At 41.2% G+C, this 18,253-nt stretch overlaps 1 protein-coding gene across 1 annotated transcript in view; it reads left to right on the plus strand.

The window, feature by feature from the left end:
* rnf19b (ring finger protein 19B) overlaps nucleotides 1–18,253 on the plus strand; it is a 53,540-nt gene that overhangs the window by 27,511 nt on the left and 7,776 nt on the right. Inside the window, exon 3 of the mRNA XM_034705514.1 lies at nucleotides 13,964–14,163. Within this exon, the coding sequence (XP_034561405.1) occupies nucleotides 13,964–14,163 (200 nt within the window). The remainder of the gene's footprint in view (nucleotides 1–13,963; nucleotides 14,164–18,253) is intronic.

Below are 18,253 nucleotides of genomic sequence, written 5' to 3' on the forward strand. Positions count from 1 at the left end.
GGTCTCATGTGTCATATAAGATATGCAAAAGTTGTTTTGTATCAACATGAAGATGTAAGAATTCACAGTTTTATAAAGATATTTGTGATTAGCTCACAGTAGTGATAACTTTGCTGCGTAGCTTATGGATGTTCGATCTTCATCATGGTTGTTTGTTTTCCTCACTCTGCCTCCATATTCTTCTGCTGTAATTTACTGAAATCAGACAAACAGTGTTGCTTCAGAATCCATGTGAATCACTGTGTTTCTTTGTTAGACACAACAGGAACCGATGTGGTCTCTTCTGTAAGGGAGGAAAGAGCGAGGTGTGAAAGTTGAATTTGAACCTGGAGGTCGGAGAGAGGAACTCTAAGTGGGTTAAAGAGCTGTAAAGCCGAGCTCTGTGGTCGGAGGAGGGGAGAGTCAGATGGGTTTTTTTGGAGGTGCAGCTGCACTTGGTAGGTTTCTGGAACAAATGAGAGGCGTGTGTTTCATCATAGAAAGCAGGAGTGAATCATTGTGTTTGTGTTTCTGTGTTTTTGTGAGTGTGTGGGAAGGAGGAACGCAGATTTCAGTGATATTTCTCAGCTGTGGTTTGGTTAAGTACAGGTACTGTTACAGGGGAAGGCCGTAGAGTCTGTGCGGTATCTTTGCATAAATCTGTGTTTACGTATGTGTGTGTGTGTCGGTGCATTTGTTTGTTACTGTTTCTCTGTTGCTATGTGTCCGATCACTTCACAAAGGATGTTGTGTTTTTGTGAAAAAGAATACCGTATCATTTTTTCTCACATTTAATCAGGAACGTTTGACGCGTCTGTCGGCTGATGAACTTACAATGTTCTTTTAGAAGATAACGGGTTGTGAAGATAGCAAGATTTAATCTCTATTGGAGCAATAATGTGATGAGTAAAAGTTGTGAGAAGTCTAATTATGAGTCAGTTAAAGCTTGCTTTCTTTAAAAGAACAGACCAGGTGTTTCTAAAACATCCCAGTTCCCTCTGGAGATCATGAACACGCCATCCCTTCTTTGAGAAAGTTCCTGGTTAGCTGTTAAAAACATTAAAATGTTTCTTTCTGCAGAATTTCAGCTGACCTCTTTCTGTTTTATGATGTGTGGTGTTTTTTTTTTTTACTGTATTTCCCCAGAACAATGTGACCACAGTTTACAGCGAACATCCATTTCTGTTTTTATCGTTCCTTCTCTTTTGAGAGTCTGCTCAGCTGAAGACTGAGCCGGAGAGTAAAAGTATGAGTGGGATAGTTTTCACTCCCGATGGAGAGGGAAATCAACATCTGGAGGGGTATTTAAGTTGTATTATAAGTATTGTTTTAAGGAGTTTTTAATGTCTTTATGGGAGTCTCTTCTCTTTGAGATGACAGTATGACCACGCTGAGTGCATCCTCACCAAACCCCAGTGGAAAAAGCAGCGATTCTAGGGTTAGAGTTCATGTCAGAGCTACAGTTCATGTGGAGGTTGTAGAAGATATGGGTGAATTTAGGTCACTTCAATCTCACTTACCATTCCCAATGTGTGTCTGTGTGGTCGTGTGTGTGCTAGCCTTGTCATAAGAGGAAAGGTTGACCACTGCTGACCTACATATTTACCAAGATGATCCTGTGTCTGACGCCAGCAGTGACTCACCACCTCTTTAACTCAGACAAGGCGACTGAGTCTGAATTATTATTCAGCACAAACACCCTGGGCTAAACACACACACACACACACACACACACCTGGCAGAGCAGCTTCAGATTGTCGGTCAGTGGAGAAGTGAGTTGCAGAGAAACAGATTAATAGGTGTGAATTTCTCTGATAGGACTGTGAATAGAGTGTTTAGAGCTGAGAATAGGTTTGATGTGTGAGTGTGTGTTTTCTTGTCTGTCTGTGTGTCTGTTTGTGTGTTTGTGAGTGTGTGTGTGTGTATGTTGCATATTGACCCACTTGTGGGAAAGTTATGTAAATGTGACCTGGTTTTTATATCTTAACTATATAACTGTCACTGACAAGAGAAAGATGAACATGGACTGTTCGCCTCTTTACAAAATGAAAACACTATTATTGATAAAATGGAGCTCTGAGAAGAATCATCATTATATTAAAGATTAATCACAATCATATTTTTTCACGTCAGGGTCTTGTCTCACCCTGTCAGGATGCTGTTTCCCATAACTACGCGCTAACCATACATTATCCCGTTTATTATCTGGCTACTAACTTAAGATACAAACATGTTGCCAAAAAGCTTGGTAAAAAGATGATTTTATTGATTTTAAACACTTTTTAAAAAATCAATAATAGTCCCAGTGTTTCCACATCAGTAAGCGTTCAAATGCGATGGATTCTTATCTGCCTGTTGGTGTCGATTGAAAATGAAACTGTCCTCATTCGGCTCTTCTTCTTCTTCTTCTTCTTCTTCTCTGAGCTCTGTGGTTCACACACCTTTAAAAATAAACGAGGCAAATGTCACAACTTTGAACCCTGCTGCTATCATCACCACCACTCATGCTTTAAGTTTCTTTGTTGCAACCAATAACCTAAAGTTGCTCTCACCTGCTCAGCTTGTTGCTAATATTGCTGGACAGGATCCAATATGAACTGTTAGCATGCTAGTTTTAGCCACATTGTTTTGATGCTAACAGAAACTACCCACAATACACTTAGACTCGGCCAACATACCGCAAAGAATGACGGAGTTTAATCACAAGCTCAGCCTAAATCGGCCCAGATGCGGCATGTACAGATCTGGGCCACATAAACCAAGCCACAATCGAGCCAGATGTGGCATGCCATCTTACACTGCCATCATACAATGCCATCATTGCCAGACCTGACCCACATCCGGTTGACATACCACTTGCTATGCCAGCAGCCTGCCAGCAGTGCTGGCTTGACACCAGATCTGGCCCAGACCAATCTGCTATGTGGGTAACGGTTTTACCTCACCTTGCGGTCTACGGTGTCAACAAGCAGAAGCAAAATGTGCCTGAACTCTTTCCCGTGGATTGATTTGACATGACGTGTGATCAGTTTGCCTCTGGTGTTGCTCATGTTAGTGAAAGTTGATAACCATTGTCAAGGGGTTTCAACCAATCAGAATCAAGCATCTTACACAATCGATAGAGCAGTAAGAGAGCCGGGTAATAATCATGTTTAAAATTGCATTAATTTGCATCACACAAGAGTTTTTATTTCTACATTGATAACAATGTAAAGTCATTTTTACAAGTGTCTTGATCTTGTAGTTGTGTTATGATCTTGGCTAAAAGCAGCACTGCTCCACCAGTGTGGTCTGAAACCCTGACTGACCCTGAGGAGACCGCTTCACAGGGCTTGATCAACAGGTCTGTGGCGATTCACGCTAGCCAAAATAGTTCTCTGTTGGTTTTTGTGACTCAGCTGCCCGCTGACATCAGTCTGATAAGCTGCACCTGTATGTTTAGCTCATTGGTGTTAGCTCTAGTTTAATGTGGTGCCAGTTTGGCTCAGCAGTTGAAAGTACAGAGGCTCCGTGTTCTGAGGCTTCAGTCCTCGTCACAGCGGTCATTGGCCTGACCCTTTGCTGTGTGTCTGTCCCCACTCTCTACTCGTCACATTTCCGGTCACTCTTCAGCTGACCCATATAATGTGAGCAGAAACCCTCAAAACTTCAAAAGGCTTTTTATTTAAAGGAAGATTAATTTATAGAAGTAATAGATTTGTACTGTGCAAAGAAACCTTAAAGCTGGTGTTGATATTGACATTTACATGCCATCTATGCTTTTACAATAAACCCTGACTCTGCAAGGCCAACTCTGACTTAAAGCCACCTGATTTGGACTGACTTGTTTCATATTTAAGAAAAACAAACACCCTTGTTTCTGACAGATTTCTGAATTACACATCCACATGCACGATTGCTTACCTCGTCTTGTATTCAAGTTTTTAACCCTCCTATTATCCTTGGGGTCAATTGGACCCCATTCAATGTTTAACGTCTCTCAATGACTAACATCATTTTATTGGCTTCATATTTCATGACTTTTCCTAATTTAATGGGGACAACTGGGAAAACTATAAAATATTGATATGTTCCAATTTCCTGTTAAAAAAAATTACGCATTGGTGTTCCTTGGGGTCAATTTGACCCCAGGCTGTTTTAGCTGTATATAACATAAGATGTAGCGACTGTGAAGAGCCAAGAGCCGCTGAGAGGCTGAGGTTAGGCCAAGTTAGTGTTGGACGCGCTAAAAGCAAAAATCACCAATGCACAAAAAGTAAGTTTAACGTTTTGTTAACGAAAAAGGATAATCAACTCATGATAAAGTGCACAAACGAAAATAGCGAAAATGAGCAATAATAAGTGAAAAATAAGCAATAAATAGCGGTCAACAAAAAGTAAGGAGACCCAGCTCACCCCCTCTCTCTACCTGCAAACAAAAGAAAACAGGTGGCCTACATGAACTCAATATCCCCGCCCCTAACACATGACCCGTAAATCATCTAATTAACTGACCCCACAATAAACCATATCTTAAACAAAAAATAACACCACAAAAAATATGCAAACAATAACCTACCCTAAACCTCAAAATAAGATGATATAAACACTTGAATCCTTCATGGCTCCTACAGAGGAAATATCAACATTTTACACACATTTGTTTGGGTTGTTTTGGATGATATTGAGGTCACTATAACCAAGGACACTTCCGCATGTGACTGCAGGAGCTGGGATCAAACCGCCAACCTTTAGATTGAGATATAATATTTCCAGCCACCATGTCTCTAAAGACATTCAATGACATGTCCTGTGTCATACGTTTTGATAACAGAGAAACAAGCCAGGGCCGATGAGAGCATGACAAACTTGCAGCAGTTTGATAAAGTCCTTCTAAATGCTTAAAATTGTGTTAATGCTTGAAATATGTTTTATTTAAAGGGCTATTTAGGTAGTCAACAAAGAAACATAAAATACCTGACACATAAACCTGGGTAACTATCAGTTTCTGTAGGGTTAAAATTGCTGGGGTCGAAGTGACCCCAAGGATAAAAGATATTAGTACATTTGAGGGTAACAGGAGGGCTAAAGGGATGAAGTTAGGCTTCAATCTGAGGGCCAAGTTGCACTCTTAATCCCTGCAGCTCATGGTGGATTTACCAGTTTTCCTGATTTGTTTCATTTTTATTCATTTCATTCATTTATAAGAAGAGAACACTTTGCAGGCAGCACATGAAGCTGCATGATATTTCCTTCGCTGCAGCTTAGATCATTTTACCGTCTTCAAGCTCATGGTTCTGTTTTGTTTTGAGCTCTGTCTCTGTCTCTGTCTCTGTCCCTGTCCTCTTTTAACCCAGCCAGTAGCTCTTCTCTTCACCTTAAAAACCCATCTTTACCTGCTCAGCACCAAACAGCATAAAACATATTAAGTAGCTATTTTCCTAGTGGAGCTTTTATCAGATAAAGAGACAGGTGTTTATCTCCGTGAGTTGAAGAGCTAAAAGCAGAGCAAACACTGGACTTAAGATTCATCATGTAAACAGAAGCACACCCACAAATGAAAGCTTATGTTTGCTTTGTGTAAACAAGCTACTGTTTACTCCCACCTGCGTTATATTAAATCTATGAGAAGATACTATGTTAAAGTTTTTTCAGTGTGATTTCTCTGCATAAAAAGGCACAAACAATACGTTAATGCTGCTTTAAAGCCACTCCTGATTTTATTGTTTCCCCGAGCAGCTAGAATTTAAAAACAAAACCTTCTAAAACAATAAAATAGAAACCCTGATAAGCATCAGAAGAGATTTACCAGCAAAATTCAATCAAAGTAAAAGCTTTTCTGGAAAGCTCTGCCTCGGGGGGAAATCTGCAACCAAAACAGAGACACAATAAAGAAAACAAAACAACCCCAGCCTTTTGGTTTCAGAGGGCTTCATCACCAATATCATCATGAGGTTATTGGAAACTTGATCTGAAAAAGTTCAAGTAATGAAAAAGGAAAATTCATGACCCTGTTCGAAGACTCAGAATTGTTTTCACCTGTGAGGAAAACTCTGGTTGTTCCAAAATTAAGGTAATGCTCCTGAGAGTGAACACAAAACAGGCTGATTTATTCGATCGTTTTAGCAGCATCAAGAGTGGATGTAAAATATAAACTGCAAATAAAAACATGAGATGATTTCAGTCGTTCAGAGCACACCAGGTGAGGTGAAATAAAGTTGTTTCATCTCAAAGCTGAGCATAAAAATGAGCCAGAAACAGAGGAAAGAGGCTCACCTGATTGTTCAGAATTTAATATTTATTATAAAAGCTCCAGCTGTAAAAAGATTCAAATTCTGACTGATTGTTATGAAATACCTGTGTGTTCAGGCAGGTAATCATTGTAGTAAGTGTTCTCTTTTCAGCATATATTTTAAATCTTTTGGTCAAGTGCTTAGATTTGATTAAAATTGAAATAAAAGTTGACTTCAATTTACTCGTGTATTTTCTGTATGATATTCGAGTATGCTTAAAAGTGTTCATAGATCTTGTTCTTACCCATTGACTATAAAGATGGATGATGTGTCACCGACCTCTCCCACTCTACAAAAGTGAAGCTAAAACACCCCTGCAACAATTTTGGGATAGTGCCAATGTTGGGCTGAGGGTCTGTGCTGTAGGGATCGTTTAGGAGCTGCTACAATGACGTACAGTTCTTTAAGTTTCTGATTAAACAGCAAATATCTCGGGCAAACTGTTGAAATGCACACCTCATGTACAAGATTCAAGATTCAAGATTTAAAGGTTTTTATTGTCAATTTTCACTGTATATACGACATACAGGAAAAAACGAGATGCTGTTTCTCTCTTCCAGCTTTTAAATATCTAAAATTTTAATATAAAATATAATAAAATACAGTTTTATAAAAGATGCTGTCATCCTCAATGCAGGCCCTTAATGCAGCCTTTTACTGCAAGTCATCCCTCTCTCTCTCCTCCCAGTGTCTGACTCTATCGACCGTCTTATCCTCTGCTTGAAGGCATCAGAAGCCCAAAAATGAATATTAAGAGTGTTTAATCCGTCTGTTTTGCTGTTCATCCTCTTCTCCTTTTCTCTGTGTCCACAAGAGCTGCAAAGGTCAACAGAGCTGTCAATCAGGGCGTAAACTAATAAACTGTCACGATTGAGGAGAAACGATGGAGGAGGACCCAAGATGCAGACTTAAAAATAAAACTGATTTAAAAACAAAAACCAGAGAGGCAAACTAGAACTTACTATAAACAAATCCACAGAAAAACAAGATCACTAAGAACACAGGAAAGGCGAAAAATGAGGGGGACAGGAGAAACAAAGGAACACAGGACACAGGTGAAACTAATGAGGGGAATCAAAAAGGAGGGAAGCACACAAGAGCAGGAAGTAAAACTAATGGTGACAAGGATTCAGAACTACAAAATAAAACAGTAAACACAAGACAAGACTAAGAAACACAACAAGAGACATGGATCACTAAACACTAAGGGGGAGAGAGGATAACTAATACAGAATAAACACAGGGAAGAAACTAAACTAATCAAACCATGACAATAAACTAAACTTCCCAGAGACATAAATCAGCTTTAACTTTAAAGATGTTTTATTTTGGGAAACGATTATTGGATATATCTTTTGGTTTAATGTTCGACCCATGTTTCATCTGCTAACATGGAGAAGGTGGGCCTTATGAAGGAAACTGATCAGGAGGTGCACAGTCTTTCTTTACAGTCTTCTTTTTTTTGTGGAAAATGTCTTTTTTTTGGCCTTCTTCGCCTTTAATGGACAGGCCAGCTGATGAGAGACAGGTCATGTAGGAAGCAGAGAGTCGGGGAAGACATGCAGCAAATGTTCAAGGCGGGAAGTCAAACCTACAGCAGAGGCTGTAGTCTGAACTGCCAGGCCAACGCCGCCCCTTTCACAGTCTTATCTAAGAGTAAATCTCAAATAAGACAAACTTATGAGCTGCGTAAACAGGTTTTAGGACAAAATGTCTTCCTTAGAAAGGTTGATAAATGTCCTTTGACTGAGAATAATAACGATGATAGTTCTGCTCAGTAAATCTGTCTTATACAACCATAACACAGCTGCTCACCTCTCACCTGCTCTTCTCATCCAGCCGTGAAGTCCTCATCCTGTGTGATTGTCACGTCTGAGTATCCAAACATCGTCCTTCTGCCTTTCCCTCTGGCTGTCAGTTGCCATGGCGACTATCGATGCAGCATAGAGGAGGGAGCGTTGCCAGGGGTAACAGGAGTTGGGGACTTCATTAAAGAGATCAATACGTGCTCGCCGGACTCGTCGTGCAGGTTCGGTGTCACCGTTTTGGATTTCGTAGGTGACACGTAGCGTTTGCTGGTGGTTTGTGTGTGAGTCAGTTTGCTGCACGTTCAGTTAAAAACAAGCTGATATCAGTGTGTGTGTGTGTGATTGAGTGTGTCGTAACGTTGTATTTACAGGCTCAGCAGGACTCCCAGGTGGCTGCTGGTGGAGCTGAACGCTGTCAGGACTGTCTGTGCATGTCTCCTCTCCACACGCAGCATGTCAGCGCTCATAAAACTCCTCCGCCTTTCATCCCTCTCTCCTCCCCTGACTCTTGTCTCATTGTGCCTCACACATTAACATCCACATTATCACACAAGCCGCTCGAAAACCCTCCTTGTTTTTTTGTCACCCTCTTTGTTTCCTCTTCCATCCTGGAAATTTCCGTTTAAACCACTCTTGCATCAAAATCAGCCAATCGTGACACAGCGTTGACGTCGGACGCTCTCTCAGGAAAAAAAAAGCTGTCGTGGCAACCTGTGCTTCCTGAGTTAGCTGGATGAAGAGAACACACGCATTTATTTTTCTGTCTGCTTTGTTGTCTACTCGGGTTGTTTTTTAAGCTACGCCAGCAGCTGAGGATGAAGAGATGTGTGGCTGTTAGTCTGTTTTGTAAATTACTACAGTGAGGAAGAAAGTATAGTGACCAAGCGGCAACTCCTGGTCTTGAAACATGAAGCCTACGCAGAAGTGCCAAAAACTGCAGTTCCTCGAGTGTCCACTTGAGGCTGGCTCCAGATGTACTGAAAGCCACATTCAGAAAGCTGATCTTTACAGCAAGTTTACAGCCCTGTACTAAAAACAGTGTCGGTCTGGATAGCTCATTTCTCTAACCCCACACACTGTACAAGGGGGGAATTTTCTCTATTTTTGAAGATATTAAAGTTGTGAGTTTTGCATAATTAGGGGCGTGGTTGACTTGAAAGACATGAAGGCACACCGTAGCTGTTAATGACATGAGCACTATATACTTGTGCGTCGTTGTGTCCGTTTCGTGCAGCAATTCTCCCCCGAAACGTTTGAGGGCAGTGTGGTCTCTCTGATAGCCGGTCGCCTGCTTCCGGCCCCGCTACGATCTCTGTTTACTTTTCCACAGCGATTCAGGGCGTGTTATGTCAATCTAAAGCTGATACATGTTGCTGTTTATTATACAGACACGATTACATGAAGAATAGAGAGGAGGAGATGAAATACATGGCCGATGTGCGGCCGATGAGCGAGGATCCTGGAAGTGCTGTAAATGCAGAAAATACAATGCCACCAAGCGGACCAATCACAGGGCTTGCGTTGATTCTATGTATGTGCAGTTTCATTTTGGAGGAGGTGCGCGTCATCCAAGCAGCAACCTCCGGTCTAAAAATAAGAGTCCAATGCTGAAGTGTGAAAAACTGCAGTTCATCAAGGATCCGCTTGAGGCTGGCTCCTGAAGTACCTGAAGTCACATACACATGAATGGGCAAAAGGCTGATTTTTACAGCAGAAATAAACATGTTTACAGCCTGGTACAAAAGACGAGTGTAGTCTGGATAGCTAATTTCTCGATGTGCTCTCACTCTGAGGGGGGTGAATTTTTTTCTAATGCGGCAATTTTTAAGATATTGACATTACGAGTCTTCCAATGAGAGGCACAGCTGCCTGTGGGAACACTGCAGCTGTTGGCTAGGAGGATCAAACTCCGCCTCTTTACGTCACACTGGCTCGACAGAAGCAATATGGCCGTCGCCGCCGATTGGTCTCAAAACAGCTCTTCAGAAACAGATGGGTGACTTCACAGATACTACGTCCATATTTTATACAGTCGATGGCGTCAGCTTTGTGTGTAGGCCTATAAATCAGGCTTCATCAAGGAGGCCAAAGCTCACCTCTACTTCACCTCTTTGCCACTTCTGAGGTTGACCAAAAGTTAGAATGAGTCAGCATTTCCAACATGGTGGCCGCAGATAATTGGCCTCAGAAACTGATGGGTCACGTCACAATGACTATGTCCATGTATGGTACAGTCTATGATTTGAACCTGTTGTTATGGGGTTTTGACCAATCAGTATCAAATATTTAACCCATGAATTTGTGTACAAATCAGTGAGGTAGATATTATTTTGATTAAAAGTCATGGACAGCATTGATTTGCCAGGAGAGGTAAGAGTTATAACAAAGAACATTTAAGAATGTGTTCATAACTCCTTTTGTGGTGTAGTTTTTCAGTTCGTGATGCATTCAGGATCCCTTAATATGCACATGCTATTCTGACAACCCTTCTCATCTAGTGTTGCAGGATTGCAACACAGCTTTGACTCAACCAGCTCAAGATCCAGCTTGATGAATACATTTCACAATAATGAAATACTTTATCGTTGTAGACTTTGCAGTAATAAAGCAAGATGAGCTTGAGGGTAGTGGAGTGGAAGTTGGCGGTCTGATCCATAAACATGTTGACTGTTCAGCAGCGATGTGTGCATAAACTACAGGACCAAGTGAGCATGTTTTATTAGGACAGATAACATTGATTTTGTTGCGTCATGGATCTCAATGTGGTTGAATCATGGAAAATTCAGAGAATCCACAGAGGATTGGAGATTCTTTTAAGCCAAACCGGCTCTTCACATTTTTGTCTTGTTGACAAAATGTTCAAATTCCGCTCAAGTATGAAGGCAGCAGCAGAGAGAGGCATCTACTCTCCATGCAAGCAACCTTTTCCCACTGAATATACAACAAATCCCTTTGCATTGCCTGGTTTGAATGTTCCTCATAAACATGTACTTTCTTGACCTGGAAAAGTCCCATGAAGATGTCTCTTTTGCCGGGGAGTCCTGGTCAAGATTATCACCAAGACGGTTACAGCATACAAATTTGTCTTGTAGTTTTGGTGCAAAAACAATGAACACAGAAGTAGAACAAAGAAGAAGAAAGCTACTGCTAGAGCACCCAAACAGAGTTAGATAGAAATAACTATGAAGGGAAATCTAAAATGCGTATAAGGATGCACAGGAGGAGCTGTGCAAGATGATGGTGGGTGTAAACATCTTACAGTATAAAATAAGGAGGTAAGGCTTAATTTGAAGATAAAGATGGGAACATATGATAGTAAACTACCTCACACAGACGCAGGGTCACATTTACAGTCAGGGAAACACTAAACAATGACTAACACGGCAGTTTGGGAAACAGTACATTCAGGTTTTCACTCAGCGGTCATGTCAGTTTTAAAAAAAGGAATTGGTTAAGACGTCGTTTTTTTGTTGTTGTTGAGAGCGTGTTCATTACTCATGTGAAACTGTGCTGCTCTGTTTCTGTTTAGACGAGCTCACAGCAGAGCGCTGACGCAGCAGAAAAAAAAGCCAAACTGGCATCTCTGTGTTTTTGTTTCCCGTGGTTAAATTGAAAGTTTATACTTTGTAATTTAAAAGTTGGGGCAGTTTGGTGGTGAGTTGACCCCTGAGACCTCGCATCATTTGAGAAGAAGCTGCTGTTTTTCATTTGTTTGGAGACAGAAGCGATGTCTCTGTTCTCACAGACGAACAGCGAAGTGTCTCTGCAGGAATGCCTCTTCTTGTCTCATCTTGTCCTGAGAGCAAACTCTTGTCTCCTCTGATATCTGTTAATTTATGCCATCCTGACAGCAGGCCTGTCACTGCATTTGAAGAGGTGGAAATGAGTGACGTGTTGGTGCTGGTGCGTTGGAGGCGTGCCAAAACAATTACAAGTTTGCTAAATTATCACTTCTTCCACGCTCTTATTCTTTCATAATAGTATAACTTAAGCAGCTGACTAGCCTGCAAAAAAAAACTGGCATCATCTTTGTTTGACAGCAGAAAATGTTTAAATCCCTCTCTGCTTTTGTTTTCACTCCTCCACGCTCTGCTTGGTGACAATATTTGATGACTGGGCTCCTTTGTGATTCCTGCAGTGATTGACAGCTCTCTCTCCCTCGTTTTAATTGCCTTTTATTTGTCAGTATTGTTGTAAAATGCCACCCTTTATGCTAAATTTAACATTTAATAATTAAAAATGTGTTAGGGATAACTTCAGTACACAATGAGAAAAGTCTTTAGTTAGATGTGGCTGCATTTAGAATTTTTCTGTCAGTTTTCACCACCTCATATTTGTTTTGTGGCTTCCTGTTTGTATTTTTACAGGTTATTAAAGCTTCTATAATGACTTTGAGCCAGTTTTGAAACGGACTGATATTAAAACTGATGCCTTAATATGACCAACAAAAGCAAAAAAGACCATCAGCATGAGGACCGACTATTTCTGTACTATTTCTGATGCCTGGAAACGCTGCCACAGGGTCGGTGCTGCATTAAAACAGCCTCTTTTTAGCTTTTCCGTAACAAATTTTAATATTGAGTCATATTTTTGATAGCTCAAAGAAAGCAGGAAGACATCTTTGTTAAAATAAAACACAACTTACACACAGGATGAAAAGAGCAAAGAGTTTAGGGGTATCACTTTGTCCACAGGGGGCGCCAAAATCAACACAAACAGGTGCTTTAAAGAAGAAAAGACATTTGAATGTTATTTTGATGGTTAGGGAATTTACTTACAAAAAGGATAACATAATGTGGGGTCTAATATAAAAGACAGTGATTGAAATAAGGAAGAGATGGTCAAGTGTGCATATTACATCTGTTCATAACTTTGAGAGAGAGAGAGAGAGAGAGAGAGAGAGAGAGAGTGATAAAGACGAAACATAGACGTCAAATTAGGTGAAAGGTTTGTCCTCAGCCAAAGAATCTGGGAAATTCTTTATGTTTCTGGATCTATAAACAGTATTTCTATGTTTCTCTTGATTCACTGCATTCCCTGTTATTTATAAAGAATCACAACATGAATCACAGGCCACGATCTATCAACGCTCGTTCTAGTGTTGACAGAAATAACCTGCCGGTTCAACCTTTCTTCAACGTGTCGCTTCTAAACACAGCGTTTGTGTCAGAGTAACTCTGTCTCTGCTTTATTTACTCTCCTCAGCACAGTGAGCACTCCACTCCTCCGTCTTCTCTCAGTATTAAACTTTGTGGATTCTTATCGATCGTCCTCATCTCGTCTCCTCTCTCTGTGTTGTTCCTAAGTGATTACTTCATTGATCACGTCTCCTCTCTCTTCTCTCAGACTACAGAGCGCTCTCAGGCTTTGGAAAGTGTTCATTAGTGGTCATATTAGAGATCTTTTCCTTTTCAGAGTTAACTGTGTTTCTAAAGTTACGTCTCAGTTAATAAGTCCCCAGACTTAGTGACTTCGGCTTAAAGATCTCACCCTGAGGTAGCGTTTGGGGTCCTCATACCACTTGTTGATGTCAGCCAAGAAGCCATTTAGCTCTGGTCTGAGCCCAAAAAGGCTATCCAATATTTGTCTTGCTGAACTCATCCACCAATAAGTTGATTACTCTACGTCTCATGCTTTGGCGTTTGGCGTTTGGCTCATATCAACATGTTTGAGCAGTAGAGCTGTGAGCTGATGCTCACAGTTTTTCAGTTCCTCCACAGAAACATGGAGCAGTTCATTCTCAGCTCAACAATTCTGCTCAGTGAAGCTTTAACATATTGGAGGATTGTAATTGAATGCCCCGCTATAATTTTAAAATCTGTTTTCTGGCTTCATAATTTGACTTCTCCAGTCACCACATTTTTAAATTATTAACTTTTCTCTTAATCTGTCTCTTCCTCTCAGGTTTGCCGTCATTGCCTCAGGCTGTGCCAGCTGTCCCAGGTTGGTGTGTCGCAGAGAAGGCTGCGGTGCAGAGTTCTGCTACCACTGCAAACAGGCCTGGCATCCCAACCAGACCTGCGACTCGGCCCGCCAACAGAGAGCGCAATCCCTGCACACACACAGCAACCACTCGCCCAGCTACACACAGGAGCAGGGACCCGGTGAGTGTCCTGAGAACAGACTCACACAAACACACCTCTCAGCCTCCCTTGAGAGTGCACAGATCAAAAGTAACCACCGTCTGACACTTTCAAACACACACACACACACACACACACACACACACACACACACACACACACACACACACACACACACACACACACACACACACACACACACACACACGTTGTGCAGATATATGTTTCTGTGTGTGTGTGCTTGTGCTGACAGATAAATTCGCTTCCTGCTGCATTTCGTTCTTGAAAATATTTTCACACCTCTGAGGAGTCTCTGCCTCTTCGTCTCTGTGTCTCTGTCAGTCTTCATCACATGTCAGTCACCTCGGGCTGTCAGAGCACTGAGTCAGACTCGTCTGTCAGACTCCCTGGTGTTCTTGCTGCTGTATGATGAATGAGCGTTCAGCAGAGCACGAGACTCTATTTATATCACAGTTTCTACTTTAGGGAATGTCATGACATCTTGTCATACAATAGTTTAAAATCGACCCTGACATTTATTTTCCTAACGTTACATAAGTACGTTTTTTTTTAACAGCATATAAATGAAGTCCTGCAGAAAGGCACATGGTACAGTGTGATTTGAATCCCTCTGGTCTATGAAAATACAAAACATATCATAATTTGTTCATTTATTTATTATTCTGTTTGTTTGCTTTTGTTTTTGCTTAGATTTAGATGAAATATGAACATTGTTGTTTAAAGTTTAAGCTTTCTGTTTTTACCTGAGCATTTTTACACCCATTGTTCTCTGCCCTGCTTACTGACAAGAACCAACCCCACTTAAAAAAAAGTGAACTATCCCCTTAAATTAACTTAGTTTTTATTTTTGTTTAGGCAACTTTAACATTCATTTATACATTTTTACTGTAGCTGCTGCTATATGGTTTCATAAAATATAACATAACAATAAACAAAACACAAAAGACATACATTTAAATGCATGAATTAACAAATAAGAGTAAATAATACATACAGTATCTCACAAAAGTGAGTACACCCCTCACATGTATTCTAAAGCTGATGCACAAGAAAACCTGCAAGCAGTTTGCTAAAGGCAGCAGACTAAGAACATGGATTACTGGAACCATGTCTTGTGGTCTGATGAGACCAAGATAAACTTATTTGGTTGAGAAGGTGTGAGGGTGTGTGGGGGCAACCAGGTGAGGAGTACAAAGACAAGTGTGTCTTGCCTACAGTCGAGCATGGTGGTGGGAGTGTCATGGTCTGGGTCTGCATGAGTGCTGCCGGCACTGGGGAGCTACAGTTCATTGAGGGAACCATGAATGCCAACATGTACTGTGACATATTGAAGCAGAGCATGATCCCCTCCCTTCAAAAACTGGGCCGCAGGACAGTATTCCAACATTATAACAACCCCAAACACACCTCCAAGACGCCCACTGCCTTGCTGAAGAAGCTGAGGGTGAAGGTGATGGAGTGGCCAAGCATGTCTCCAGACCTAAACCCTATTGAGCATCTGTGGGGCGTCCTCAAATGGAAGGTGGAGGAGCGCAAGGTCTCAATATCCACCAGCTCCATGATGTCATCATAGAGGAGTGGAAGAGGATTCCAGTGGCAACCTGTGAAGCTCTGGTGAACTCCATGCCCAAGAGCGTGAAGGCAGTGCTGGAAAATAATGGTGGCCACACAAAATATTGACACTTTGGGCCCAATTTGGACATTTTCACTTAGAGGTGTACTCACTTTTGTTGCCGGTGATTTAGACATTAATGGCTGTGTGTTGAGTTATTTTGAGGGGACAGTAAATTTACACTGTTATACAAGCTGTACACTGACTACTTTACATTGTATCAAAGTGTCATTTCTGCAGTGTTGTCCCATGAAAAGATATAATTAAATATGTGCAGAAATATGAGGCGTGTACTCACTTTTGTGAGATACTATATATATATAAACTTTCTCAATCCATAATCTGAGTGACGGGGGCTTGGGTTTTAACCACTTAATCGTGATATCGTCATTGTTGACATCTTCATGTTTACACTCTTTATGATAAGCTACGCTAACTGTGTCCTTGCAGTAGCTTTATATCTACAGCCAAGACATGAGACGGTTATGAATCTGATTATCCTAAAGAGAGCAATTTTCCTAGAGTCCTGAGGCGGTCCTTTAACATTGATGTTGTCGTCACGACAGATAGGAACACGAACATCCAAACAATCATCGGCTTTTTGCGTGCAAACCTCCTTTCATGTGTTTGTGTGTCTTTAATTCCATTTTGATTAAATATCTATTAGTTAAATCCCTTCAGCTGTCCTCTGCCTCTCCTCTTCTGTCTCTCCTTAATTCACCATTTCCACTCTGCCTCGCTCTGCCAAGACTTCACAAGATCTGACATCAATCCAGGAGACAGAAACTGACTCATAAAAAAAATCCAAGCCGCTCCCTCTCTGTCTGTCTGTCTGTCTGTCTGTCTGTCTGTCTGTCTGTCTGTCTGTCTGTCTGTCTGTCTGTCTGTCTGTCTGTCTGTCTTTCTGTCTGTCTGTCTGTCTGTCTGTCTGTCTGTCTGTCTGAGCGTTTAACACCTGCTGCTTAGTCAACTGTTTACAGACAAATGTGCGGAGACAGTGAAGGAGAGATAAGAGGAGGCAAGATTAAAGCGGAGGAAAGAGAGGGGGAATGGAAAGAATGAAAGGAGAGGCAGAAAACGAGGGCGAAAGTGAGACATGAGAGTTTGTAGAGTCGTGTCAGCATAATACACAAACAGTAACAACTACTCACACACACACACACACACACACACACACACACACACACACACACACACACACACACACACACACACACACACACAAACATCTGTCAGAGTCTCTTCAAGTTAAAATGCCAAAATGCCCTTTAAAGAGCAGAGACAAACACAGACTACCCTCTCCTGGTTTCTCTCCTTTAAAATGCATCAGAGGACAAACTGCTGCGCCCGTCTGATCCATTACTCCAATGAGCTTTGATTCTGTCGCTAACAAGAGACAAAACAGAGAAAACAACAACAAAAGGAGCTCAAATACAGATTAGATTTGTCTTACATTTTGAATTTATTGTCTTGGACTGAATCTCTTTTTTTATTCCTCTTATTTTGGAGAGAATTCTCAACTATTTTGACCATTTTTAAGAATCACTGTGTCGATTCAGAGGCAATCAGATTAAGTTTAAGTGGTGTAATACATCTAACAGGCTACAAAGAAGACTGAGACTATGAGCTCTGTGCTTTAATACGGGGGTATTTGGATTACCTGGAGGATTTAAAGACATGGTTTTTATGTATTTTGCCAAAGCCTTTAAAACCCTGAATTTGTTCCTGACTCTTTGCCGAGGGCAGAGGTGCCCTGAGGGGTAGAAAAGTTGTGGCCCATGACTGAGAGGGGCCTGAAAAATATTAGAACATTTATGTTTATGTTAAGGTGAAGCCCATTGGGATATTTTTTCATGGGGTTCAAAGTTGAATTTGGAAACAAAAGTGAGCCAGGGAGAAACGCTGGACTCGTATGAGGAAGTTGAGCGCTTTAATAAGAGGCTTTAGTAATCTTGGGAAATACACTCTTTCAATTTCTCTGTGAGCGCACACTGAGTGCATTGATACTACTATAAGAGGGGAAACTCCTAGCTTTTTGCTATCCAACAGCAACAAAAGCTGCTTACCTCCTAGATACATTTGAGGATCAGTAAATCAAGCAGCGACCTCATGCAGGGAAGAATGAAAAACATCTGCAGTTCCTAAATTGCCCACTTGGGGCTGCCTCCGAAAATTGAGGAAGCCCCGTAAGAGACCAGATTAAAAATGCCAGCTTTTACAACAGGCTGTCACGTCTACTGCCTAATACAAAAAAAAGACAGCTTTGGTCTCTCTGACTTCTTTCTTCATTCCTAAATACTTCATGGTGATGAATCTCTGTAAAACTAATCCGCTTTGATTATAATGAGGCACAATTAGAGGCGCGTATAAATTGACTTGCTAGGAGGCTTTTTCCACCGTCTATTCAAGGCTTCCAGGATGACTGAAAGTTAGTTTGAGTCAGCAGTTCCAATAAGACGGCCATTGTTGGGCTTTAAA

Source organism: Notolabrus celidotus, chromosome 16 (genome assembly GCF_009762535.1).
Source record: "Notolabrus celidotus isolate fNotCel1 chromosome 16, fNotCel1.pri, whole genome shotgun sequence".
Taxonomy (NCBI): domain Eukaryota; kingdom Metazoa; phylum Chordata; class Actinopteri; order Labriformes; family Labridae; genus Notolabrus; species Notolabrus celidotus.